General features: G+C 35.7%; 2 protein-coding genes across 10 annotated transcripts in view; both read right to left on the bottom strand.

Moving 5' to 3' along the window:
* Positions 1-15,707, bottom strand: part of abca4b (ATP-binding cassette, sub-family A (ABC1), member 4b) — a 91,686-nt gene extending 75,979 nt beyond the window's left edge. For both annotated transcript variants that reach the window (XM_021467019.3, XM_005163328.5), the window contains exons 1-5: positions 15,504-15,707; positions 9,199-9,309; positions 6,313-6,406; positions 6,025-6,166; positions 3,025-3,164 (exon numbers count right to left, since the gene is read on the bottom strand). In XM_021467019.3, coding sequence (XP_021322694.1) covers positions 3,025-3,164; positions 6,025-6,166; positions 6,313-6,406; positions 9,199-9,264 — 442 coding nt within the window. In that variant the 5' untranslated portion in view covers positions 9,265-9,309; positions 15,504-15,707. The remainder of the gene's footprint in view (positions 1-3,024; positions 3,165-6,024; positions 6,167-6,312; positions 6,407-9,198; positions 9,310-15,503) is intronic.
* A 5,316-nt stretch (positions 15,708-21,023) lies between these two features.
* arhgap29b (Rho GTPase activating protein 29b) overlaps positions 21,024-26,563 on the bottom strand; it is a 69,750-nt gene continuing 64,210 nt past the window's right edge. For 4 of the 8 annotated variants that reach the window (XM_005163312.6, XM_005163314.6, XM_005163315.6 and 1 more), the window contains 3 exons: positions 26,244-26,547; positions 26,051-26,153; positions 22,985-24,259 (listed from right to left, as the gene is read on the bottom strand). In XM_005163312.6, the coding sequence (XP_005163369.1) occupies positions 23,322-24,259; positions 26,051-26,153; positions 26,244-26,547 (1,345 nt within the window). In that variant the 3' untranslated portion in view covers positions 22,985-23,321. Of the gene's footprint in view, positions 24,260-26,050; positions 26,154-26,243; positions 26,548-26,563 lie in introns of all 8 variants that reach the window. The other 4 variants (XM_073913406.1, XM_073913409.1, XM_073913411.1 and 1 more) reach the window with 2 other exon arrangements.

The raw sequence follows: 26,563 nt of genomic DNA, 5'->3' as shown, positions 1-26,563 counted from the left end.
CCATTAGAAGGAGGATAAAGATGAAACCAGAGTGGACATTTCAGCAAGACAATGATCCAAAACACAGCCAAGGAAACTCTTAAATGGTTTCAGAGAAAGAAAATCAAGCCATGGAATGGCCCAGCCAATCACCTGACTCAAATTCAATAAAAATTACAAATCAAAAACCAGATTTGATAAAAGACACTCTGTTGAAGTCTGTGAAAAACCCACAACTGAGCAATTCAGGTTACTTCATTCTCCATATGAGCTTAAAGCTTCCATCACCAAAAAACAGGTTTTATATATAAGTATTTCAGTACTTTCTTCCTGTGTCATTCCATTGTTATCCCACATAACATTGTTTAGATTTTTATTTTTATTTATTTTTATTTTTTTTTTGCTTTCTTTACTTTTTATGTTTGTCTGTTTATGTATTGTTTAGGTTTTTACCAAAATCTGGTCCAATTCTATGTCAACAGCTGATTTTCTTTTGAGTATTGTATACACTCCTGCATGTGAGACTATATTTTGAATTAATACATTAACACACTACAGTATAGAATAGCTTGCACACAGAAAAAAATCACATGCTTTTTATTTCCCCATTCACTTAAAAATATTTTAATTAACAACTTAGAATGTCAGAGGTCTAGTTTACTTTTTTTACGTTTCACACAAGCTGGTCTCACTCACACTGCCAATAAAAATGTGATTGATCCATCCAATTCTTATATTAAATCTTACTAAAACTTCCAAAAACAAACATTCCTCTTTCTGTGGCCCACATTCATGTGAAATGGGAAGAATGCATTCCACATCTTCTTCATTGAAGCCCTCTTAATGCTGCAGCAGTGTGTTGATCAGCGTGCATAATGACTTTGACATATATTCACTCAGAGGACAAACAGTGCTGACAACGTGCTTCAATGGATCACTTGATTACTGAATTCTTTGCTGAAAGCTTTGTCGCTTAACAGGTCTTTTTCAGTGCTGAGAGGTCAAGACATGAGAGACGTGTGTGGAGAAAGTGCTGAAAGATCCAACTGGCCCACTTTAGATACAAGCCGACCAACTTAAATATATAATAACATGTTTTATGAAAAATTAGGATAAGTAATACTGCAATGAATAATAATGAGTAACAGGTCCTGTCTGATTGGGAATTGTTTTAGAACATTTACCATGCTTTACTAGTGCTTTTATTGTTTTTAAAGATGTCATTATTTATGTTAAATACCTATAAACACTAATTAAGATTTCTTTTTATTATTTTACTAAATATATATACTTTTATTTAAAAAAAAAGAATACATTGAAAATATTTCCTTTTTTTAAATGCCTTTTGTTACTAGTCAAATAATTATCATCAAATAAATCCATAATCTCCAAATCTTATAAAGAGATTCATCCCTTCGGGAGAACCGGAGAAATCCCATGTGTAAATGGGGATAATATGCAAACTCCACACAGAAATTCCAACTGACCCAGCCGAGGCTCGAATCTTGCTGTTAGGCGACAGAGCTACCAACTGTGCCACCACGCTGCCCCAGTAGAGTAAATATATTAACTAAATTACAAACCAAAACAATAGCTCTGGTTTCACAGCAGAAAGAGAGGACTACATTTTAACTGGACGGTTTAAACTCAGGACGGTATTTTTCTTTGCTCACGCATTCAGTGGGGCCCGATCAGAATTGCAATAGGTGTAAAACATTGTAATCAAACATATGAAAAACTTTTTTGTTTGTGGTGTCCATTTTATTTTTAAGACAACAAATACAGTGTGTTAGTTAGGTGAAACTGGGGTCCTAATACACTCTGTATAATGACAAAATCTGCCATTTAAACAATTATCTTGGAATCAAAAGGAACAGGAAAAACATTTCAAAACCTTCCATATTTTGTAATATAGCTGTTGTTGTAGTGTTCTGTTTTTAACATAATGCTACTTAAAGTACAATCCAGACTTCTCATCTCTTAAAATTGGTGCTTGACCTGAATCACCTCTAATCACATCTAAATCAATGACTTCAATTAGGGAAAAACCCCAACTCAAGAAGATCCAATAAAATCCGATAAGTCCAAACAAACCCAGCAGAATTTCCAACCCAACTGGACCGGACTGCAAACAGCACTTATGTGTGTGTGACCTGCAGCCTCCAATTTTCAGTTGATCACAACCTGACTCCTGTATGAGTTTTGAACTCAAACCCACTTGGGTGTTCTGATTCAAGTGGACCCTCTACCTAGGCCCTTTACTGATGCACTTTTATCAAACAAAACGATGTTGTCTGAACAGCTGTGGGCATATTATAAACATAAATATACATGTTAAAAAATCTTTAGCACAAAAGCCCAGGGGCTGGTAAAAATTCAACTACATGAAGCTAAATGCAGACTTCTGCTGATCAATAAAGATTAAGTCAAGGTAACAAGGAGAAAGAATGAACTTTGTTCATTTTCACACACAGTACAACTGTATCAACATTTTAACAATACATGTTTAAAAAATTACATTTTAAGGTATAATTTACACTAAAATAGAATTTTCCTCACCAATTACTCACTTTGACTCACTTTGTTTATATTAAGGGCATTCTGTCAGTTTATTTTCTTTTGGATATTTACAGATAATGTAGTTTAATGTAGATAATGTATTTATTAGGAATCTAACACCCTAATCTATTGTTTATTATTTCATTTTGTAATTAGTTTTCCCTTAGACTTAGGGGCCATAAAAGTGGGGGCTCGTCCGGGATCTTTATTTGTGTTTAACACAAGAAATATAAACTCAGGTTTGGAAACAGTGGAGGATGAATACATTTTGACAGAATTTTCGTTTTTGCTTGAACTGTCCTCTTAAGAGAGACTTGGGTTTATCCTCATACTAAGGACTAGTCATCATCAGCCCATTAGACTGAACAGGAAAAGGAAAGAGGTATGAGGGGAGTGGAAGTACGACAGGAAATGCCCACTCTCTCCATCCATCACTTAGTTCCATTAAAGATGTCCATCAGTTCATCTGAGAGCTGGGTTAATTACCTGCCACACGCTCAGGACTGGTGCGTAGAGTCTCCATGAAGTTGCTCATGATGGAGGCTTCACGCCACAGACGGCCGAGCTGAAGGAACTCAGTGTCGTTAAACAGCAGCTCTTGAGAGTCCAGGTAAAACCGAGCCAGTCTGAGTAGGAGAGAAATAGTTAGTTACAGCAACTGATGAACTTGAAATGGAACTAAGTATATAAAAAACAAGGATATACCCATTAATTTTTGGTATAAGGAAAAAACAGCTTTCTACACTCTTTAAAACAAAGGTTCATTATAGGCCTTACATGGAATCTTGGTGTGACTCTGGAGTCAGATCTGAGTTTCAATAGTCATGTCAAAGCAGTAAGTAAATCAGCATACTATCATCTCAGAAACATTGCAAGTATCAGATGCTTTGTTTCCAGTGAAGACTTAGAGAAACTTGTCCATGCTTTTATCAGCAGCAGGGTGGATTACTGTAACGGCCTCCTCACTGGCCTTCCCAAAAAGACAGTCAGACAGTTAAAGCTCATCCAGAATGCTGAGGCCAGGATTCTGACTAGAACAAGGAAATCAGAGCACATCACACCTGTCCTCAGGCCTTTACACTGGCTCCCAGTTACATTCAGAATAGAGTTTAAAGTATTATTACTGGTCTATAAATCACTAAATGGATTAAGACCTAAATACATTTCAGATATGCTGACTGAATACAAACCTAACAGATCACTCAGATCTTTAGGATCATATAAACTAGAAGTTCCAAGAGTTCAGTCAAAGCAGGGTGAATCAGCTTTCAGCAACTATGTCCCTCGCTGTTGGAATCAGCTTCCAGAAATGGTCAGATGTACTCCAACATTAGGCACGTTCAAATCAAGACTGAACAATGTGTAGACGTCTCAAGTCAGTGAGTTCAAATTTCCTTCTGCGTTCACACAGCGCAGTATGCCGGCAAATTACTGCTACAACTTCTCTTTCCAGAAAATTGCCAGAGTGAATTTACCAATATTTTCAAAAAAGGCCTGATCACACATACAGATCTTTCTGGAATAATTACCGGTAATTTTCATCATTTGCCATATTTCCAGTGAAATTCTAAAACAGCTGTTTATATTGCACAATTAAAAGTATTATAGAACAGCGGTTAACATTTAGCTGGTCTAGTATCACTTTTGCGCTGTTTCGTAGTATCAAATGTGGAGTGTAAATAATGATGCAGTGGTGGAATGTTGTGTCTAGATGCCTAGCACCTGGCAAACAATTGAATGCCTTCATATTTAGATGCTTTTGCATCTATAAACATTCTATAAACATTCTATAAACTGTGTTGAAAATGAAGTTTATAGAACTAAAATCATTCCCACATCCTGCAGTGCACACAAAAAAAATGCCTACTTCCTCCAACAGTTCTAGGAACTGCGAAAAAGCACCTGTTATGGCAGAGATGCACAATCCTGTTGCTGGAGGGCCACCTTACTCCAGAATTCTACCATAACTAAACAAGGGCTGTATCCAAAATAAGCCCCCTATACCCTTAAATAGTGCATTTTTTATATTGATGTCCAAAACCATACAAGACATTCTCAAGGGAACTTAACCACAGTGCTCGTAATGCTCTGTGAGAGATTGCACACCAAATGAATTTCCGCATCTGATCACAAGATGGTATCCATTGCGGAATCTTATCAGTGTACGTTTTTAAATAGTTAATTATTATTTAATTGTTAAACTAATGTTTGCATTCATGAAGTAGAACAAAATACATCATTACTTATTGACAGCTTAATAATTGTTAAAAAAAAAAGATCACAGTTTTGACCAGCAAAACAGCAAAGCACAAACAAAATGGCATCCCTTCCATGGCACTCTCTTGTTTTTGTTTACTCTTTTATGTGGACTATAATTATGGACTAATGTAGGGAATGTATTTACGTAGTAAGTGAAGCAAGTAGTCTTTTAGACAAGTTTGTTGGAGCTGGTTGGATATTGGCCATCAGGAGCAGCACTAGGGCTGGGCAATGTGAACATATATATTGTATGTATAATATAAAAGGTCTATCGTTTCATATTACGCTCTTTTCTTTATATTGTGGTGTCGTAAAAAAACAGTTTATTGAAATGCTTCTTCATAATTACTATGAGGGGAACATTACACATCATTATGGGTTAGTTTACAGAACAATAAGAAAATTTTGAGACCGTTGCAATCTTGAAAATACAATGTTTACATTTTTGATTTTATTTAGTGATATTTTATGTTGGGCATGTAATCATTCAAAAGTTTTATATTTCATTTAATTTCTACATTCTTAGTCAAACTAGTGCCTTGAAGTTCTAAATAAAGTGAGAAATATGATCGCACATAAATTTCTGAGTTGCAAAATGTTAAACAAAAATGGAAAAGTTATTTCCATGTGGTCAATTAAATTTACAGAAAAGATACCACAGATCTGGCTACTGAGATTGCATGAGTGATTAAAAGTGACCACACACAATGCTGCAGTACTGCATGTTACAGCACGAAATGGTCTAACACAAGAAAGACATGACCAGCAGGGGGCAGTTATGTAACATAGTGAGCAGGCTGAACTAATATATTGTAGCAGCGCACACGGAGAGGCAAAGGAAATTAAGAAGGCTAATCATGATTGTCTCATCAATAGTATCAATAGAGTTTTTATAATGGTTTGCTCTGACTATAAAATGTATATAAAAATCTGTATATGAGATGACTTATATTGTGATTTTATGGCAAGCAGGAATATGGCATCACTGCAAAAAGAAAAAAAAAACAGAACTTATTTTTTTTTAGAAAATATTAAGATAAGACTAAACTTACAATCCTGAAAGTTTGTTATCAAGCCTTTGGATGCCGAGCAAACCTCCTCTGCATGGGAAAACCCATTTTTCCTTAAAACTTTATTGTGTCAGGACTATCTCTGGAAGCCCACAAGACAAATGTGCTAGATAGGAAATTCTCCCAGATTTGAGCTGCGGAGGAGAGTCTGACTCACATGGAGTTGTGGTAGTTGGAAACGACCCCAGGCGATTCTCCTCGAGTTTGATGGCGAAAACACGGGTTATTAGCGTTGCAGAAAATCCCTTGGATCCAAGGCAGGATTCCTGCTGAGGGCATAGCCTTGCTGGGAAAATGACCTGCATTTACAGAAATGATGAGCAAATTTTAGGCAACACAGATAGATGGTAATAGAAACGTTCGTTGAGTTTCATTCATAATTAAAATCTAGCTAAGCATGAAATCGATGAACTGTAAATAGATAAATGATGCTATGCATTCTTACATTCATGCTGGCGGTACAGGGGATTGGCTCTTCGCAGCCAGACAAGTCCAATGAATAAAAACACAGGCCACAAAATCTCAACAAAAAAGCGAATCTGTAAACGTGACAAGACAGTGATGTGTTATATTTGTGTAGCAATGTTGGTAAAATACAGTACATACCAATTACAACAATATGCCTTTGCATATATTAATATAGTTTCATTATAATTTCTTTATTTATTATGATGTTAATACATTTTTGACATGTCAAATGTTTAAAATAAAAACCCGTGTAAAAAAGAATTCTGGCCCAGATTTGGCATAAAGCTGGCACAGCAAGCATTCATCCAGCATTGGCATAAAGCAATTGGACCATAGACCGGGTTTGGCAGAGGTGGCACCATCTTTAAGGCAGCTCACAAGACTTGGGCCAGAGGTCAAATATATTTGGCCCAAGATGTTAAAAATTGTGTGGACCACATAAGTGTGGCTTATCTTGACCCACTTTAAAAAGATATTTAAGCCTCTACAGCACACATTATGATAGATCTATAAAAAAATATTTGACTGTTTTTCTTTTCTTAAAATGGCTGAACTTAAAGCGCTGTTAAAAAGAATGTTGCCATAGGAACAACGTCCAACAGTGGATCTAACTTGGACATTTTACATGTAGAAATTTCCTTATAATTCAAATTTATAATATTCAAACCGGTTTCGTTTATTCCATTCTTTTTTTCTGAATATTATAGAAAACAATCATAATATTGTATTATCATGTATACAAATACAATAAATATAAATATTTTCTCCAGTAAATATTATAACAAATAAATAACAAGTTTAATATATCTGGATGCATCAGAATAATGTAACATTAGCTACTAGCTAACAATGTTTATATATTATACTATATACACTTTACAACGCCTATCTTATAACGTTATGCCTCTAAGCTAACTTGCCTGAACTGTCTCCATGACTGCTCTTATCAAATGTCCAATCTGCATCATTTTCATGGTCACTAAAACCCATCTCATCCTCACTTTCATCTGCAGGAAGAGCCAGTTCTCTCCTTTTTTTCTTTCCCTTACCACAGAACATGGTGGTGCTCAATAATACACTGTTTTCTGTATTCATATATTTAAAAGTAGTATTGCCATTAAAATGAGATTTTATCAATAAATTAAATTCCATTAACATACAACTAATCAACATTATACTACTAGCATTCATGTTGTTATTGTTACAAATAAAAAGATCACAGCTGACCTTGCTAATTAGCTAACCCATTGCAATATTGCATGTTCCACTATTGGACAGTGTTGCCATTTGGGGACACATACATTTGATCGATTTACAAAAAATAAAAAAATAAAAATAAAAAGCGTTTATGAGTTGTGAATCATCATAACTTAATGGAGGTGATGTTTCAGAGTTTTAGTGCATCTGACATAAGTTGATCCTTTGTTTTTATTGACGTTTACATTTGTCAGTCTGTCAGAAATCGCGCCACATAAAAACACTGCAGGTCATGTGACTTACCCAAAGCACATCATTGGGTAAGCTAAGGTATTTTCTTTGAACATTGTCTTAAAGAAACAGTGGCCACAGATAAATACATCTATGAACAGTGGCAAGGAAATTAACATAAATATCATGTTACCATGAGGCAATACTATGCGGTAGAGGGTTAAATTATTTCTGAGTAAAAAAAGTCTACCAAAGACTTTTAGAGATAAGATTCAAAGTTTACCTTCATATACTTATTATTCACCTGTTTCTAAATGGTCTGTCTCTAAAAGTGAGGGGTACATAACTTAGGCCTATCTGCTACTCCCCTGCCAGATGGTCTATGTTTGGCCCTTGTCTGGAAGCCAGACTTTGGTCCACTCCATAGATATCCACTCATGCACTAATTCACTCATGTGGGCCAGGCAAAATCTGATTGTGTGGGCCAGAGCTGGGCCAGAGAAATATGCTATGTGGGAATATATTAAAACAATCTAATGTTAATCATAGTTAATGTTACTCTTTATTAATTTAATTGATCTAAGTTTTAACTTTAACATAAATAAAATTTAAATGATATATTTTTTCCACGAACATTCTTGAATTACAAAACAAGCCATAGATCGCTAATTCATCGCATTTTACATTACCTATTTATCAGTACTAGGTTTTTGTTAATGGAAAAGTTTTAAACAAGCTGAATTTGTGATGATAACTACCTCAGAAAATAACTAGACTAGACTCCTTCAGTTACAGGTATGCACATTTTAGAGAACAACATGAACCATGTTGCATGTATTACTCTGTAAATATACATTTCATGAAATTTTGTCTTTTATCATTGCTTATGATTTTAGCCGGGGAGTCGGGGGCCCCTTTGACTCGTTACAGAATGCCCTTTTATTTAGTTTTTAACAATGTAATAAAATGTTTTACTTTAAATGAGCATTGGATGATGTCATGCCTGTCTAAAAATATTGGGATAAAGTATTCAAATAAACGAATAATTCTGAAAAAAAGTTTAGTTGGAAAATTAATAGGACCATTTCACTAATATACCATCTTACAGAGCGCACTGTTTTACAAAGTATAACCCTCATACTATAAACAAAAAACAACATAACAAGATTGTAAATAGTTGATTTAACAAAAAACTGAACATTTTAAAGCACATCAAAGGCTCTCTTTTTCAAAACATCCGGCCTGCGGGTCTCATATTTTGGTTGTGTGTGGTGTCACACCTCATTGCCTGAATTCTGCACTTGGAACCACATTTCTGAGGTTTGTATTACGTGATATAAACAGAGCGCTCTAAATATAAGCTTTCCAAAGACTTTGGAGACTCCAGGCCAGGATGATGAGTGCTTTTGTGTTCCAGCGAGTGGGTTAATTGTACCTTTTGTCTCTTGCGGAGTGTCCAGTTCTTCCAGAGCAGCAGACGGATCTGACGGCCCGTGCTCATGGCTCCAGATTAACCCCACGCAGGGGCCACCAATCAACAACAAACCTGGGAAAACATCATGTCAAACTCAAAATTGACCAGAAAAGGCATTAGCGGGACATTTAAAAAGGGTAACACTTTACAACAAAGTACTACTAGTTAATGTGAGGTAAGAAACAATAAAAAAACCACCTTCAGAACAATATTTATTTATGCTTATTAATGTTACTTAATGTAAATGCAGTCATTCTCTGAAATTTCTTGTTAACTTTAAGCACATTATTATCTCATTTTATTAACTGATTTGTGTTCTGTTGAAATTCTTGATTTTGACTGGATTTTCATCATGCATTTAAAATCTTTTACCGCATGGCAAGCAGTTGTTAAACCCTTACTTATACGGAGCTGTTGGTTGCCTAATAATTCTAATTGGCTGATGAACTCTGGAAGGTTTGCAATTATTTTAAGATAAATGTACCTAAAGTAGTTTAAGGAAGCTTTTGAACCATGTTCTGACCACATTACACTTCTATATGTAGTAGGTGACATTTCAAAATGACCATTACCGCCGAGTGTGGCACGCCGCGGGACAAACAGCAGCTTGAGATCATGCCACGAGTTGGCACAAAGGGATGCAAACGATTAGAAATATACTGTACAGTAGCTGCAAATAACCTGCTACTTGTAAGTGAAGATGAAACAGTGAAACAAAGCATTATAACTCCTTCATTAATCATTAAAAAAGCTTCATTATCATTGTAAACTTGTTAGGTGCAATAAGGATTCATTTTGGAAAATAAAATTAAAGAATTAAAAGACAACTAAAAGGAAAGTACAAACATACATACACAAATAAATAAATAAATAAATAAATAAATAAATAAATAAATAAATAAATAAATAAATAAATAAATAAAGCAGTGTTTTAACCTAAATATAGAAAGATGTGCAGTGTTTGTTATTTTAAAATGATAGGACTAAGACAGTCAATAAATAAGCTTTTTCATTTACGTTTTCATTTACATTTTCTTTGTTGATTATATTTTACTATCTCATTTTATGTTTTAATTATTGCACATAAATAATAAAAGAGTAATTAAATAGGCCTAAATAATTATTTATTTAAAGACATTACCAGCGGAACATGGAGAAACGATTTGGTGCCTGGTTTAAGGAGTTCTTAAATTGAATGCTACTTAATCAAAATACGTCAACCTCAAGCAGATCACTAAAATAAAATAAAAATAATTTTGCCGCAGGACGTATATTAAGTCCCGCAAGTTGATTTTTAAGAATTAATTTCCAGAGCCATATTTTACAGGAAAAAAACTCATCCTGCAGGGTCCGCAGGTGACATTCTATCTTGGCTCGCCATCGAACAGTGTTACAAACTACTCTCTTTCCTCTCTACATTTTGCAGCGACTTCACCATTGATAAAAGTAGTCAACACAATCTTTATACTTAGCAGCTTTCTGAAAATATGGTGTCAGATCCAGAAAGCAAAAAGTTTAAGTTGCCATCTACAACATTGTCCACCTCTACAGCTTATAACCACACCTTTAGGCCATCACTCAATGACTCTACATTTTCAATCTGGTCCAGTAAAGGAATGGTCACTGTAAAAGACTTGTACATGGATGGTAAATTTGCTACATTCCCTAAATTGCTGGTTTAGGTTGGTCTGACTCACTTCGTGGGTTCAGTCATTAATTTAAAAAAGCTATCCATTATGGAATGGTGTTAGCTAAGAAAAATATTCTTTATTTATGGAAAAAGGCATCAAAGCCACTTTTTAAATCCTGGCTTTCAGTTTCTCTACCACTTTACTTTTTTGTCTTTATAGTTGTTGCTTTTTGTATTTCACTGTGTTGCTTTAGGAAAATAAAAATATAATATTAAAAAAAATAATTTAGTTTCAGTTCAGTTCAGTTTTCAAAATGTCAATGTTCTCATTCAAATAATAATTGTTCGCTTTTTTAAACTATTTATGGCCCAGTATCTTTTGTGTTTTAATTTAAAATTTTTAACTACACCAACATTTTATTCATTTTACAGCAACTATAAAAAAAAAAATAAAAAAAAAACTAATCTAGTCCTATACACAGGAGCAGTCTTGAATGTCTTGAAATACAATCTGAACAGTATCTAACTTTAGATGAGGTAACCATAGTATAAATTAAATAATTTACTATTGAATTATTATTATTATTATTATGGGGCAGAGCTGTCAACTGATCCCCACCTGGTAGTGAGTTGTATCCGCTGGCAGGGGTGAAAGCTGGACAGACCTGGTAGGCCAAAGCGTATTGGTCCTCTAGGAATGTGTGGCTGAACCTCAAGTCAGAGGGATTTTCTACTCTCACCTCTGGAAGAGCTTTGACCAGATCCCGAGGGAGGCTGGAGACATGGAGACTGAGTGGTCCATGTTCTCCAACTCCATAGTTAACACGGCCGTGAGGAGCTGTGGCCATAAGGTCTGTAGTGCCTGTCGGGGCGGCAATGCACAAACCCGGTGGTGGACACCAGAAGTAAGGGTTGCCGTCAAGCTGACGAAGGAGTTCTACCGGTCTTGGTTGGTTTGCAGGACTCCCGAGACAGCTGATGCGTATCGATGGGCCAAGCGTGCTGCAGCCTGGGCGGTTGTGGAAACAAAAACACGGTCCAGGGAAAAGTTTGGGGAGTCCATGAAGGAAGACTATTGGTCGGCCCCAAAAAGATTCTGGCAAACTGTCCGTCGCCTCAGAAGGGGAAAGCAGCTCCACATCGACGCTGTTTACAGCGGAAGTGGGGAGCTGTTGACCTTAACTGGGTATGTGGTCAGGCGATGGAAAGAATACTTTGAGGATCTCCTTAACCTTACCGACATGTCTTTCATTGAGAAGCCGAGACTGGGTATGCAGGGGTGGACTCACCCATCACCCAAGCTGAGGTCACTAAGGTAGTTTCCAAGCTCTGCAGTGGCAAAGCAGCAGGGGTGCATGAGATGCACCCTATGCATCTTAGGTCTCTGGATGTTGTCACGCTCTCATGGCTGACACATCTTTACAACATCGCATGGAGGTCGGGGACAGTACCTCTGGACTGGGCAACTTGGGTGGTGGTTCCCATTTTTAAGAAGGGGGACCTGAGGGTGTTCTCCAACTATAGGAGGATCACACTCCTCAGCCTCCCGGGGAAAGTCTATTTCAGGGTACTGGAGAAGAGGATCGGGCCAATAGTTGAACCTAGGATCCGGGAGGAACAATGCATTTTTTGTCCGGACCGTGGCACACTGGACCAGCTCTATACCCTCACCAGGGTGCTCGAGGGTTCATGGGAGTATGCCCAACCAGTCCACATGTGTTTTCTGGACTTGGAGAAGGCATTTGATCGTGTCCCTTGTGGCATTCTGTGGAGGGTACACAGGGAGTATGGGGTCAGAGGTGATCTGTTGAGGGCCGTCTCGTCCCTGTATGAACAGAGTAGGAGTCTGGTTCGCACTGCTGGCAATAAGTCAGATTTGTTTCCAGTGCATGTTGGAGTCCGGTAGGGCTGCCCCTTATCACTAATTCTAGTGATAATTTTTATGGACAGAACTTCAAGGCGCAGCCTTGGGCTAGAGGGGGTCCGGTTCAGGTACCACAAGATTTCATCTCTGTTATTCGCAGACGATGTTGTTCTGTTTGCTTCATCGAACATGGACCTTCAGCATGCACTGGGGTGGTTTGCTGCCGAGTGTGACGTGGCTGGGATGAGAATCAGCACCTCAAAGTCTGAGGCCATGGTGCTCCACCGGGAAAAGGTGGTTTGCTATCTCCAGGTTGGAGGAAAGTCCTTACCCCAGGTGGAGAAGTTTAAGTGAGGGAAGGATGGAGCGTGAGATTGACAGGAGCATTGGTGCAGCAGCAGCAGTAATGCGGCCGATGTAACGGTCCGTTGTGGTGAAGAAGGAGCTGTGCCGAAAGGCAAAGCTCTCGATTTACCGGTCAATCTACGTTCCTACTCTCACCTATGGTCATGAGCTTTGAGTCATGACTGAAAGGACAAGATCTCGGATCCTCCACATCGAGAGAAAGTCAGCTGAGGTTGCTCGGGCATCTGTTTCGGATGCCTCCTGGACGCCTAACTAGGGAGGTGTTCCAGGCATGTTCCTCCGGGAGGAGGCCTCAGGGAAGACCACTGGAGGGACTATGTCTCTCTGCTGGCCTGAGAACGCCTCGGGATCCCCCCGAGGAGCTGGAGAAACTGTCTGGGGAGAGGGCAGTCTTGGGTTCTTTCCTAAGACTGCTGCCCCCGCGACCCGGCCCTGGAAAAGTGGCAGAAAATGAATGAATGAATAAGTCGTTGAAAAATAATGCACACCCAAGGTGGTAATGGTGTAAAACCTTGGGTGTGCATTATTTTTTCAATATTCAACGACATTTATTCATTCATTTTCTTTTCGGCTTGGTCCCTTTATTAAACTGGGGTCGCCACAGCGAAATGAACCACCAACTTATCCAGCATATGTTTTACGCTGTGGATGCTCTTTCAGCTGCAACCCATCACTGTGGAATAATTGAATGTCATGTCTTCTATTATTGCTTATTAACAAGCTTTTTACAATGACACATTAGTAAATGATGAAATTAACATTAACTATAATTAATTAATGCCATAGAAGTTGGTTCATTCAGAGTTCTTGTTAGTAACAGTAAGCTTATTGCAAAATAATACATTCAAGAGCAATATAAATGTTGTTAGCAATGTAGCGCTTTACATATGTGGTCATGTAATCAGATTTCCAGCAGTCTTTCTTCATAAACACAGCTGTTTTAGACTTTGTTTGTTAGTCATGTGAACATGGGTCGCAAATCTTCAAAGGAAAACATGGGTCTAGTTTTGAACCACTGAACTATTTTAAGCAACAGCAATGACTGTTACAGCAAAAGCAAAACAGCACAGCAGTCACCGACAGAGCTGTTATTATGTGTGTTAGACGTCTAATTTTCCACAGTAATCTTTTAACACAAACACTGATTAAAGCACTTTGAGTTCAGGTTCAGAAATGTCTCATCGTGGAGAGATTCTTTTAACAGATGTACAAGCTCTGAAAAAATAGATCATTTGAAATAATTAAATGGTGATTCTTTAGATTAAAATTTTCATTTTATACTACTGATAATGTACAGGGTATGTTTAGAACTTCAAATAAGGATATTATCATTAGAGCATTTATTTGTAGGAAATGATGATAGACCTTAAATTTTATGGGAAATGGGCATATTAATGTTTTCGGTTTGATGAATTGATTTAAATAATTTGTCATTGAACAATATAATGGCTTAAAAATGTACATTTGGCTAGGAACATGATGAAATATTCACAACTCAAAATTCAAGAAACTGAACAAATCAGCTTGTATGAGTCTCATATTAGTAGTTATGCAATATAATTGGACCAATGAGTGCAATTGTTTTGCAGCTCAAATGTAATTAAGTAGATATTTTGTTTAGTTAATATTGTAAGACACAAATATCGCAAATCAGAACATTACCTATAAAGCGAACAGATCATTTATTCCTCAAGGAATCCAGAATTTGGAAAAAAAATCTGTTATTCTGTGGGGTATGCATAGTTAATTACTTCATTTTCTTTTTGGCTTAGTCCCTTTATTAATCAGGGGTCGCCACAGCGGAATAAACCGCCTATTTATACAGCTAATGTTTTATGCAGCGGGTACAATTCCAGCTGCAACCCAGCACTGGGAAACACCCATACACTCTTGCATTCACTAACATGTACGCTACAATTTAGGATTTAATAGTTAAGTCAGTAATATTTTAAAAATGTTTTTGAAAGAAGTCCCTTATGCTCACTAAAGCTGCATTTATTTTATTGAATATACACATAATGAGGTTGTTTACTGTTTTATTAAAATTTAAACAATTTATTCCAGATTCATAGCTAATTTGCTTTCATCAGCCATGGTATATCAGAACTCATTATAATCAAATTATTTGCATTATTACTGATGTTAAAAATATTAGTGCTGCTTAATATTTTAGTGTAAACAATTCAACATTTTGATCATAAAACATTAAACGAAAAGCATGTCTCTGAAATAGACATTAGTGTAACATTTTTAATTAAAATTTCCTTGTTGAATAAAACTATTAATCCTACTCTGTTCCAAAAAAAATATATATATATGCTTATTTATGTAATAATCTAAACTAAACTCCTATTGATCCCAAACCTTCATATGGTAGTGAAAATCCTTCCAAAAAGCTACACTTACCTCAGTGTCCAAAAGATTTTATTCCTTCAATGTTCATAGGTAAAAGTAAACAATTGGAGTCCATTATAGTGATCGAAACACAACAGCCGAGCCTGCTGCTTCTGACTGACTAAACTGATACAACTAATCTGATTGCCTTAATCTGCAGGGTTAAAATGGCCATCAGCAAAGCCCTCTATTTCAATCTGACCACTACTGACTTCCACGATTAATCTGGGAAATGTTGAAGTGTATTGAGTGTTTTTTTTAAGTGTTTTATTATGTTATGTGGATATTTGGAGAATGTGTGCGCTTTTTTTGACATGTTTATACGTTTGTTTCTGTTGGATGAGTCAGATCTGAGCAGCTCAATGCTGGAGCACAGCTGACATGACTAATTCAGGATGAGGAGAGTTCGGACAATAGGCAGGAACGCCCTCTTCAATCAGGACACTGGATAAAGAGAGAAGTACTGCAGCTAAATGAAGCTTGCACAGCAAATACTGGACTTGCTCAGTTTGATTGGATAACCATTTAAGTGGTATTTAAATACACTTGTTTGAATATTTAGCAGTTGGCAGTATTTATTGTTTATCAGCTATTTTTACACAAATCAACTTAAAATGCCTTTGATTACATTTTGCTGTTGGTCCAAACCAGTATTTATACACGGTTAATGATTTCCGGAAGAGTGTACAGTAACTTACTGTAAATCAATTAAAGAAAAATACCGTATTTACATTAACAGCACCATTTATCTTGCTGTATGTGTATTTACAGCATTATATGTACTTTACTGTAAAATATAGATTAATTTTCCCAACAAACTTTAAAATAAATAACACTGTATAATTGTTGTACACTAAAACCTCACATTATAGTTAAATTATGTGTAATTTACTAAATAAATGTTAATGTTAATGTCAATAACTTTCTGTAAATCTATTTTAAACAAAAAAGCTGTATTTACATTTACAGCACATTTACCTTGCTGTATATGCATTTATGTATTATTATGTAATTTTACAATGCAACTTTAAAATACAGCAACATACTAAATAACTGACAGTAAAATTTGGTTAATATTGCAGTTAAATATGGTGTAATTTACAAAACATGATAACAGTGTAGCTGTAGTGCAGCCGTCTGCCGGTAATTTGATTTCTGATAGAATCTACAGTAACTTACTGTAAATCAATTACAGCAAAAATACATTTACAGCACCATTTATCTTGCTATATATGTAATTGGAGAATTGTATGCCTTTACTGTAAAATATATGGTGTTTTTCACAATGCAACTTTAAACAGTAACATACCACATAATTGCCATACACTAAAATTCTGTTTATACTACAGTAAAATACTGTGTAATTTACAATCGATGTCAACAGTGTAATTTGTAGTGCAGCTGTCTGCCAGTAACTTACTGTCAAATAAGTTACAGCAAAAATACTGTATTTACATTTACATCACCATTTATCATGCAGTATATTTATTTACAGTATTTGATACCTTTACTGTAAAATATAAGGTAATTTTCACAATGCAACTTTAAAATACAGTAACATACTGCATAACTGTCCTACAGTAAAATTCAGTTCATATTAAATACAGTGTAATTTACCAAGATTGTTAACGGTGTAGATCAGCCGTCTGTCAGTAACTTTCTGTAAATCAATTACCGCAAACATACTGTATTTACATTTACAGCACCAATAACTTTGCTGTTAAATGCATTTACAATATTGTGTCTTTACTGTATTTTATAGTTGTATTGTGAGAATTGTTGATTCTTAAAATACAGTAAAATACTGCATAAATGTCCTAGGGTAAAATGCGGTTCATTTTACAGTACATTCCTGTGTAATTTACAAAGTTTGTTAACATGTAGTTATAGTTTGTAGTGCAGCTGTTCGCCAGTAACTAACTGTAAATTAATTACACCAGAAATGCTGTATTTACATTTACAGCACATTTATCTTGCTGTATATGTATTTACAGCATTGTATGTCTACTTTACTGTAAAATACAGTAATTTTTTACAATGCAATTTCAAAATACAGCAACATAATTTTCCGACAGTAATTTTTTCAACTGCATTATTTTCCGACAGTAATATTCAGTTCACATTAGGTAAATACTGTGTAATTTACAAAAATCGTTAACAGTGTAGTTTGTAGTGCAGCTGTTTGTCAGCAACTTACTGTAAACTAATTACACCACAAATACTGTTTACATTTACAGCACCATTTAACTTGTTGTACATGCATCTACATTATTAAATGTCTTTACTGTAAAATAAACAGTAATTTTTACAACGCAACTTTAAAATACAGTAACTTACTGCATAACTGTCCTACAGTAAAGTACAAAAATCTTTAACAGTGTAGTTTGTAGTGCAGCCGTCTGCCAGTCACTTATTGTAAATTAATTACAGCAATTATACTGTACATCACATTTATGTATTGTATGTCTTTATGTATTGTATGTCTTCTTTACTGTGAAACATAACGCTAATTTTCACAATACAACTTGAAAATACAGCAACATACTGCATCACTGTCCTACAGTAAAATAATTCAGTTAAATTTACAGTAACAGTAAATATGGTGTAATTTACAAAAATTGTTAACAGTGTAGTTTGTAGTGCAGCCGTCCGCCATTAACTTACTTTAAATCAATTACAGCAAAAATACTGTATTTATCTATATTTATATACTATTTATGTTGCTGTATATTTATCTAGAGCATTGTCTTTACTGTAAAATAGAGTAATTTTCACAGCGCAACTTTGAAATACAGTAACATACTGCATTATTGTCGTACTCTAAAATTCAATATACATTACAGTTAAATACTATGTAATTTATTAAAAAAGTTAACATTGGAGCTGTAGTGCATCCATCTGCCAGTAACTTAGTATAAATTACTTACAGCAAAAATACTGTATTTACATTTACAGCACCATTTATCTTGATGTATATTTACAACATTGTTTGTCTTTACTGTAAAATATATGGTATTTTTCACAATGCAACTTTAAAATACAGTAACATACTGCATAATTGTCCTACAGTAAAATTCGGTTCATATTAGTTAAATTTTGTGTAATTTACAAAAAAATGTTAACAGTGTAGTTTGTAGTGCAGCTGTTCGTCAGTAACTTACTGTACATCAATTATAGCAAAATTACTGTATTTACATTTACAGCACCATTTACCTTGCAGTATATGGATTTAGAGCATTGTATGTCTTTACTTTAAAATAGAGTAATTTTCACAATGCAACTTTAAAATACAGTAACATACTGGGTTATTTTTGTACTCTAAAATTCAGTTCATATTACAGTTAAATACTGTGTAATTTATAAAAAAAATTGTTAACATTGGAGATGTAGTGCAGCTGTCTGCCAGTAACTTAGTATAAATTACTTACAGCAAAAATACTGTATTTACATTTCCAGCACCATTTATCTTGATGTATATTTACAACATTGTATGTCTTTAATGTAAAATATATGATAATTTTTACAATGCAACTTTAAAATACAGTAACATACTGCATAACTGTCCTACAGTAAAATTTGGGTCATATTAGTTAAATTTTGTGTAATTTTCAAAGATTTTTAACAGTGTAGTTTGTAGTGCAGCTGTCCGTCAGTAACTTACTGTAAATCGATTACAGCAAAATTACTGTATTTACATTTACAGCACCATTTATCATGCAGTATCTGTGTTTATAGTAGGGCTGTGCAATTAATCAAAAATCCGATTTTGATTTTAGCTTCTAACGATTATGAAAAAACATTAATCGAGATCAATGATTATTAACTTAGCAGCGCAAAAGGCCGCATGCTTATGTGTGTGTGTGTGTGTGTGTGTGGCGCGCACTTACAGAAGCATGCGGTCTTATTTGCACACTGAGACGAGCAGAGCACAGTCAGCGCACACATCTAAAGTCATCTTAATGTGAGCGTTTTAATGGTCAAATAGGTGTCAAAATGCGGTGTTTAGTGATTATTCATATTAAACCTCATTTGTGTGATAAAAGAATCAAAAGACGTGAAAGAGAAACCATTAAAGTAAAAGTGCGCAATGTTCCTGCTGCTGCCTGTTTTTAGGATTATTAATCAAACAACAAAACGAGAAAATCTCTCAGTGCTCTTGACTAAAGGACTTTTGTAGCTAAAGTGTTTTTCTTACAGTGAAGATGTTTAAAGCACAGTTTGTTTCATATTTTTATTCGATTGTATTTATTTCTCTTTTCTTTTGCAGGGTGGAAAATAACTGTATTAAAGTCAGAATTATTAGCCCTCCTGAATATTAGCAACCCTTTTCCTCCCCAATTTCTGTTTCATGGAAAGAAGATTTTTTTCAACTTAATTCTGAAGATAATAGTTTTAATATCTTATTTCTAATAACTGATTTCTTTCATCTTTGCAATGATGACAGCTCATAATATTGGACTATTTTCAAAATACAAGCATTTAGATTCAAAGTGCGATTCAAAGACTTAATTAGGGTAATTAGGCAAGTCATTGTATAACAGTAGATTCTTCTGCAGACAATCAAAATTTTTATTACTTAAGGGGGCTAATAATATTGACCTTAAAATGGGTTTCAAAATATTTAAAACTGCTTTTATTCTAGCTGAAATAAAACAAATGAGCCTTTCTACAGAAGAAAAAAATATCATAGGAAGCACTGTGAAAATTCCTTGCTCTGTTAAACATGTTTTGGGATATATTTATTTAAAAAAAAAAATTCTCAGGAGCGTTAATAATTTTGACTTTAACTGATAATCGTTTTGAATAATCGTGATTACAAGTATGACCAAAATAACCATGATTATGATTTTTCCCAAAATCGAGCAGCCCTAATTCATAGTATTAAAAGTCTTTACTGTACAATATAGTCACTTTCACAATTCAACTTTAAAACACAGTAACATACTGCATAACAGTAAATTACAGTTTACTTTACAGTTAAATACTGTGTAATTTACAAAAATTGTTAACAGTGTAGCTGCTTACTCTGCCCTATGAAGGGATTGGTACATTTATATTCTACTAAATTTATTGCTACTTATTGTTACTATAAATATCATTTTAATTAACATTTTGGGATTTATCCTTTTTATTAGTTTCAGTCTTTTTAAAGAGAAGGTTCACTCACTATTTACTCAAGTGGATCCAACCCTTTATGATTTATCTTTTCTGTTGAACACAAAATAAGATATTTTGTCAATGGTTACCATTTCTGGCTTCAGAATAATGCCCAAAGAAACCCAAATAGGATTATGAAAAGTGAAAGATGAGTACATGATGAGAGAGTTAAGTTTTGTGTGAACTTTGTTTTATTTAGACTTTAGTTTTGTTTTTGATCATTTAGCTTCTCAATTTAACTGTTTTAATTCAGTTTGTTGCCGAGTCAGCCTTTTTTGACTCACTAGCTTCTTATGCTAATTAAGGCTGCTTTTATTTGCAGCTTTCATGTCTAATTCACTCATGAACAAAAGAAAAACCCAGAAAATGTATATATTTTTTTCTAAATATTTAATCCGCAAACATGTTGCAAGTCTTCAAGGATATGTTTATGGCAGCAGGTTATGTGTACAAAATGTAAACGAATGCATATATAACTGTGAATAAAACAGAAACAGATGCACTCACTCAGCCTAAACACAAGAGCAGAAGTGTTTTCAAAATATATATATATATATATATATATATATTTATACTGTAACTGATTTATTATGTGTGATGGCAGTGATGATGCAGTGGCACAGCATTAAATGCAGATTAAAAAGTTAGGCTTAGCAAGTGCATCCCAATGAGCAGGTTGGCATGAATATACAGACAATACTGTACACAATTCTGTTGAGTTTATACAATTATTACACAGAAGATCTGAAACGTCGATTATTTACTGATATAGAAGTGTCTCTTAAAACCTCTGGATGGCCAACATACAGTATCACAGTCAATGAGATAATGAGAATGAGACACATTTGGCATAAGCATTCAGAAACAATAATAAAAAATAAGGAAAAACTGCTCACTTGTGGATAAGTGAATGTCACAAATGATTTGGACCTTTGCTGATACTTCTGGCTCAAACAGTAGCTTAAAGGGACTTTAACAAAAAATTCATTGAGACGTTTCACCCCTCATAATAGTCTTACCCTTTCTCAAAGGGATATTAAAACAATTTCATATATACAATATGGCACAAATGTTGACAAAAAAATACATACAATAGCAGACAAATCTACAAGACTATTATAAAATGACATTTTGAGGGCCGTGTATTAAGCCAATAAGGGGCTTTCACACCAGATAGTTAAAGAAACTAAACAACATGCCCAGTTCTCCCAAAGCTATATTCTCTAGTTGCCCTCAGCAACTCTAAAGTACTGTAATCCAGTTGATATGGAGCACTAGATGATGGAGGACAGTGTGATTAAAGCTGTGCTTTCATTGTGTGTTTTCGTGATAATGAAGATGGAACACAAAGCACAAAGTAAGACTAAATCACTTGTCAGCTGTTAGCTCAGCAGCTCTTCGATGCGTACACCCACACCCACACACACACACACACACACACACACACACACACACACACACACACACTCTAACTGATTCTAATTGGGAACCATTTTATTGAGTTAGTTTGTGTTGTGTAGTATACAAACGGCACATTATTTTTACTTTGTGACACATAATCAATCAATGTATTAGTGGGACAGTACAGGCTACGTGTGTGTGTGTGTGTCAAACATTTTGTTGAATTACATTTGTTTGGGTTGGTTATATGTTTGAAAGAAAGAGAAAATGTTGACTTTAGCGATGACGAGACTCCATTTAAACAACACAAGATGCTGTCTGACAACAAGGGGAAAATGCCTTACAGCAGTTGTTTTCCATCCCATACACTCACGTTTTTTAAAATAATCAATCCAGGAGGTGGCGCTGATCGTCAACAGTAATAGTTCAAAGATGATAAAAGCAGGTAAAACAGATTAAAACTATGGTCTCAAAGCTGGCCAAATGTGACTGTTTATAAACATCAGCTGCCGACGGGAAGTTCTTAGCATTCTCCTTGCGCATACACGCAAAGCATAATGGTTAGTTTTGCTTTCTAAGAAAAAGGTCTATACTTAACCTTTTTAAACTTCTGTTTTCTTCTCAAACAAAGAAAGATAAAGAATCTTGTTTGAAGTGTAACAGAGCCTTTAGACTAGGCATGGGACGATGACCGTTTTCACTGTATACTGCGGTTTGGAAAAGTCAAGGTTTTAAAACTGCCAAAATTTTCTGTAATATCGTTCCTAAGGTATGTGTGAGACTTTTTAGTAACATTTTTTTTTTTTTTGAACAAGAGTATCTCCAGCAGAAAAAAATATTAAAAGATGCCATTTTTAATTGTAAACAAATCAATTAAAAATGGAAACTAATAAAGACAGCAGAAGTCAATTCATTGAATTACTTAGCCTGACATGTTTACTGCTCCAAAATATTTTAAAAGTTTCTCAAAATAAAATATATTGTGTTCAAAAAGGAACAAAGTTTTTATTTTTTACCCAGAAATTTAAAAAGAGCATATTTTAGAAGAGGAATTACAATACCGTGAACCCATGATATTTTTATCCAAGGTTATCATACCATCAGAATCTTATACCAGCCCATGCCTACTTTGGACCCTGCACCAACCTGGGAAACAATTTAGTTCCTGCGGTGCAAACAAGCCAAAAAGTTGGTAGTTCTGCTAATAGTTCTAGGAACAGTAAAATAGTTCCACTGATGTGAAAGCCCCTATGCTGTACCATGCAGAAGAGTTTACACAAAATGAGCCTCTCGATGCTCCAGCTCCTGCATGCGGCGACTGCGTCTCTGATAGAGGGGTTTGGCATCTGTCGGGCTGAGCTCCTCAGTGCTGGAGACTGGAGACTGAGGTGGAGAGAGTGTAACTGGGCTGAGCAAGTCGCTCTCTGACAGTCCTTCCCCTGCTCCTCCTGACACACTTCTGCTCACTGTTGTAAAAGTGGGCTTGGATGTCAGAGCGACAGTCACTGATGTTGTTGGCGTGGTGGGGGGAGTCGTGACCGCTGTAGAGATCGTCATGACTGATGACGTGCTGGCTGTTGTTAATACAGTAATGGCTGTTGTGTAAATTGCTCCTGTGGTAGTGGTTGGCGCTCTTGAAACTGATTTTGCCAGCAAGTCAGATGGCTTCAACTGGCCTCCAGAGGGAGGTCTATAGAACGTTCCAGGAGAAGAGGGTTTTAGTGTCCGTGCTGCTCTGAACGATATTGGAGCCACACCAGACTGGCTTGTACCATCTTTTCTAGAGGTGCTGCTTTGGGATCCCATACTAATTTCAGGCTGTTTCTGCACACCGGAAGGTGGCAGGTTGGCCACTATCATTGCAGTCCTGGGCGTGACGTCATAATGTCTGTACTGCCTGTCCCAGGTCCTCCTCAGCGTCTGAGTGTCAATGAAGGGGTTCCTGTAAAAGTTGGTGTGCCGTGGTGTTGTCGGTTTCTCTGGTTCAGTGGTCTCCTCAATGGCGGCGGGTGAGTGATCATGCTCCACTGTGTTGCGGCTGTTGCGTTCGTTGAGTAGGCGGTCTATGGGCATGCTGATTGGTCGAGACACCGGCTTGGCACGCTGAGGTCTCAGCTGCACCATTCGGCTGCTGGCACCAGGCCGGTTGAACACAGATGTGGAGTCAACAGAAGTCAAACCAACCCCGTTGACATCTGAGCCCTCACCTGCTTGAGAAAAAAAATACTTTTTTATACAATTACATACACATCAAAACAAACATCTGAATAGAGTTAAAATGTTATATTACACTTTTTTTTAAACCTTAGGTGCTCAAGATTGTCGATCTTTAAAATTTTAGCCTACTTAAGGGGCAGCAGTTTTCATTATAAAGTGAACTATCCCTTTAAATTGACAAATACAGGTTCTGTTCAAGGTTATTATTGTTAACGAAAATTAACGAAAAAACAAAACTAGAATTGAAAAATCCTTTTCGTTAACTGAAATAAAAATAAAAAAAAGAGTTTTTAAAAATAAAAAAAAACTAGAAATAACTGAAAATGTATTGTGTACATACAAAACTAACTGAAACTAACTAAAATTATAGCAAAAACGTCCTTCTTTTTTGCCTTTGTAAATGTATTTAATATATAAGCCTTTTAGAAGGAAATCTATTAACTCCACAATGCCAGTTTTACGCCAGGTGTTTGAGCTGTATGGCACGTCAGAGTCTAGTCCTGCTGCCAGCATTAAATAGGACCTGAGCAGACACTTAAAAGTATAAATTTAACACATTTGTGTCCAATTTTGGGTTTTATATCCATATTAGTGAGCCTGATCCCAAAACAAAGCATTCTATTTAACTGGATCTTCTAAGTGAACCGGTTGAACTAGTTCAACAAATCGAACTGAATCATTTGAAACGATTGGCATCTCCAGTAAGCACTTTTCCACAAACTACTTACTTTTTAACATGCTTGTTAAAAATGCTAATTAATGCTAATTTCCAGAGTTATTTAGTTATTAGAACACTAAACAAAGATCGAATTTGAGAACGGGTAAACACATAATACAGCGCATGTGTGATTCAGTGAAACAAACACAAACAGTACATGACAGCCTGCTGTGACTGAACTAAACTTGAACAACTGCAGCGCGGGTAAACCGAGGGCTTAAATGAGAGGATCTGGCGAAACGCATGTTTATTTCACAACAAAAAAATTGTAATGGAATTTAAATAAGTAAATCATGCTTTATTTGGGTTGCAAAACTTAATTTTAAGAAACTTTTTTTTAGATCATGTTAATGTTTTAACTGACTGAAATTATGATTGCTGATTACATATTTTTTGATATGTTGAGTCCTAACAAGAGGGGATTGTCACGAAAGTTCACTTAAACGATCTGAACTTTCCATCACTACTGTGCATCTAACCTCAGATACAGCCTTGCACACATATTGAACAGTACCTAGGCCTGCTACTGTATCTTGTGGGCTGTTATATTTGAATTTGAGGATGGGTACTGTAGATGGTAGTGTTCATGTGTCCTCTGAATACAGGTTCATCTTTGGTTGAGTTATTATAGTATATTCTGATGATTTTGTATCTTGCACCTAACAAATACTCTAATTTATAAAACTAATACTGAAACTAATCAAAACTAAACTAAAACCAAGCGATTTCAAAATATAGAAACTAATAAAAATTTGTAAATCTGCCCCTAAAAACTAATTAGAACTAACTGGATTTGAAAACAAAAACTCAAAACAAAATAACAACTAAAACTAATTAAAAAAAAACTATTATAATCGTGGTACAATCAGTATCTAAAACTCTTTGAGCTTGGCTACTTTTGGTCACTTCAAAAACGAAAGCAAGGACAAAAGCATTTTCTGTCATTTCAGTGTGTGGGTGACCAATTTTAGTGGAAAAGAATGATTGTGTACATGCAGACTGCTATTAGACCAAAGAGTCATTTTCAGATTTATCTGGATTAGTGTAAATGTAGTCTCATACTAACCAGATGTTTGTACTCTGTGGTCTCCAGTCTTCATTTCCTTCCCTTCCTCCATGAGCTGAGCTGGGATGATCACAGACGAGTGTCTCTTGTAGAGTTTTGCACTCTGAATGAGGAGAAAAAACAAATCAAAAACTTTAATATCTCCTTAAATTAATCCTACCGAGTCTGGTTTCTATTCTCTAGGCCATCCTACCTCTTTGATGTCCATCAGGGATCTAGAGTGACGGCTGAGTTTGGACTCTTTGTCCTGGATGCTGGACCCAAAGGAAGCCTGTGATACAGTTGGACTGGTTGGAGACATGGGGCTGAGGGGCACGTCAAAGATCATCTGATGGTGTTTGATGAGCAGCTCCACCATGCGGGCCTGGTGAGGATAGTCAACCAGGGAGGAAAGCGACACTTCTGCCTCCAAATGTCTGGGCTTAATGAGCGTGGGGCCAAAGATGATGCCCAGGTTACTAGCGGTCATCTTGTTCTCCTCAGCTTGCTCTGAAACTCTGCAGAACAATTAAC

This window comes from Danio rerio, chromosome 2, assembly GCF_049306965.1.
Source record: "Danio rerio strain Tuebingen ecotype United States chromosome 2, GRCz12tu, whole genome shotgun sequence".
Lineage (NCBI taxonomy): Eukaryota > Metazoa > Chordata > Actinopteri > Cypriniformes > Danionidae > Danio > Danio rerio.
This window is presented reverse-complemented; position numbering and strand designations above follow the sequence as displayed.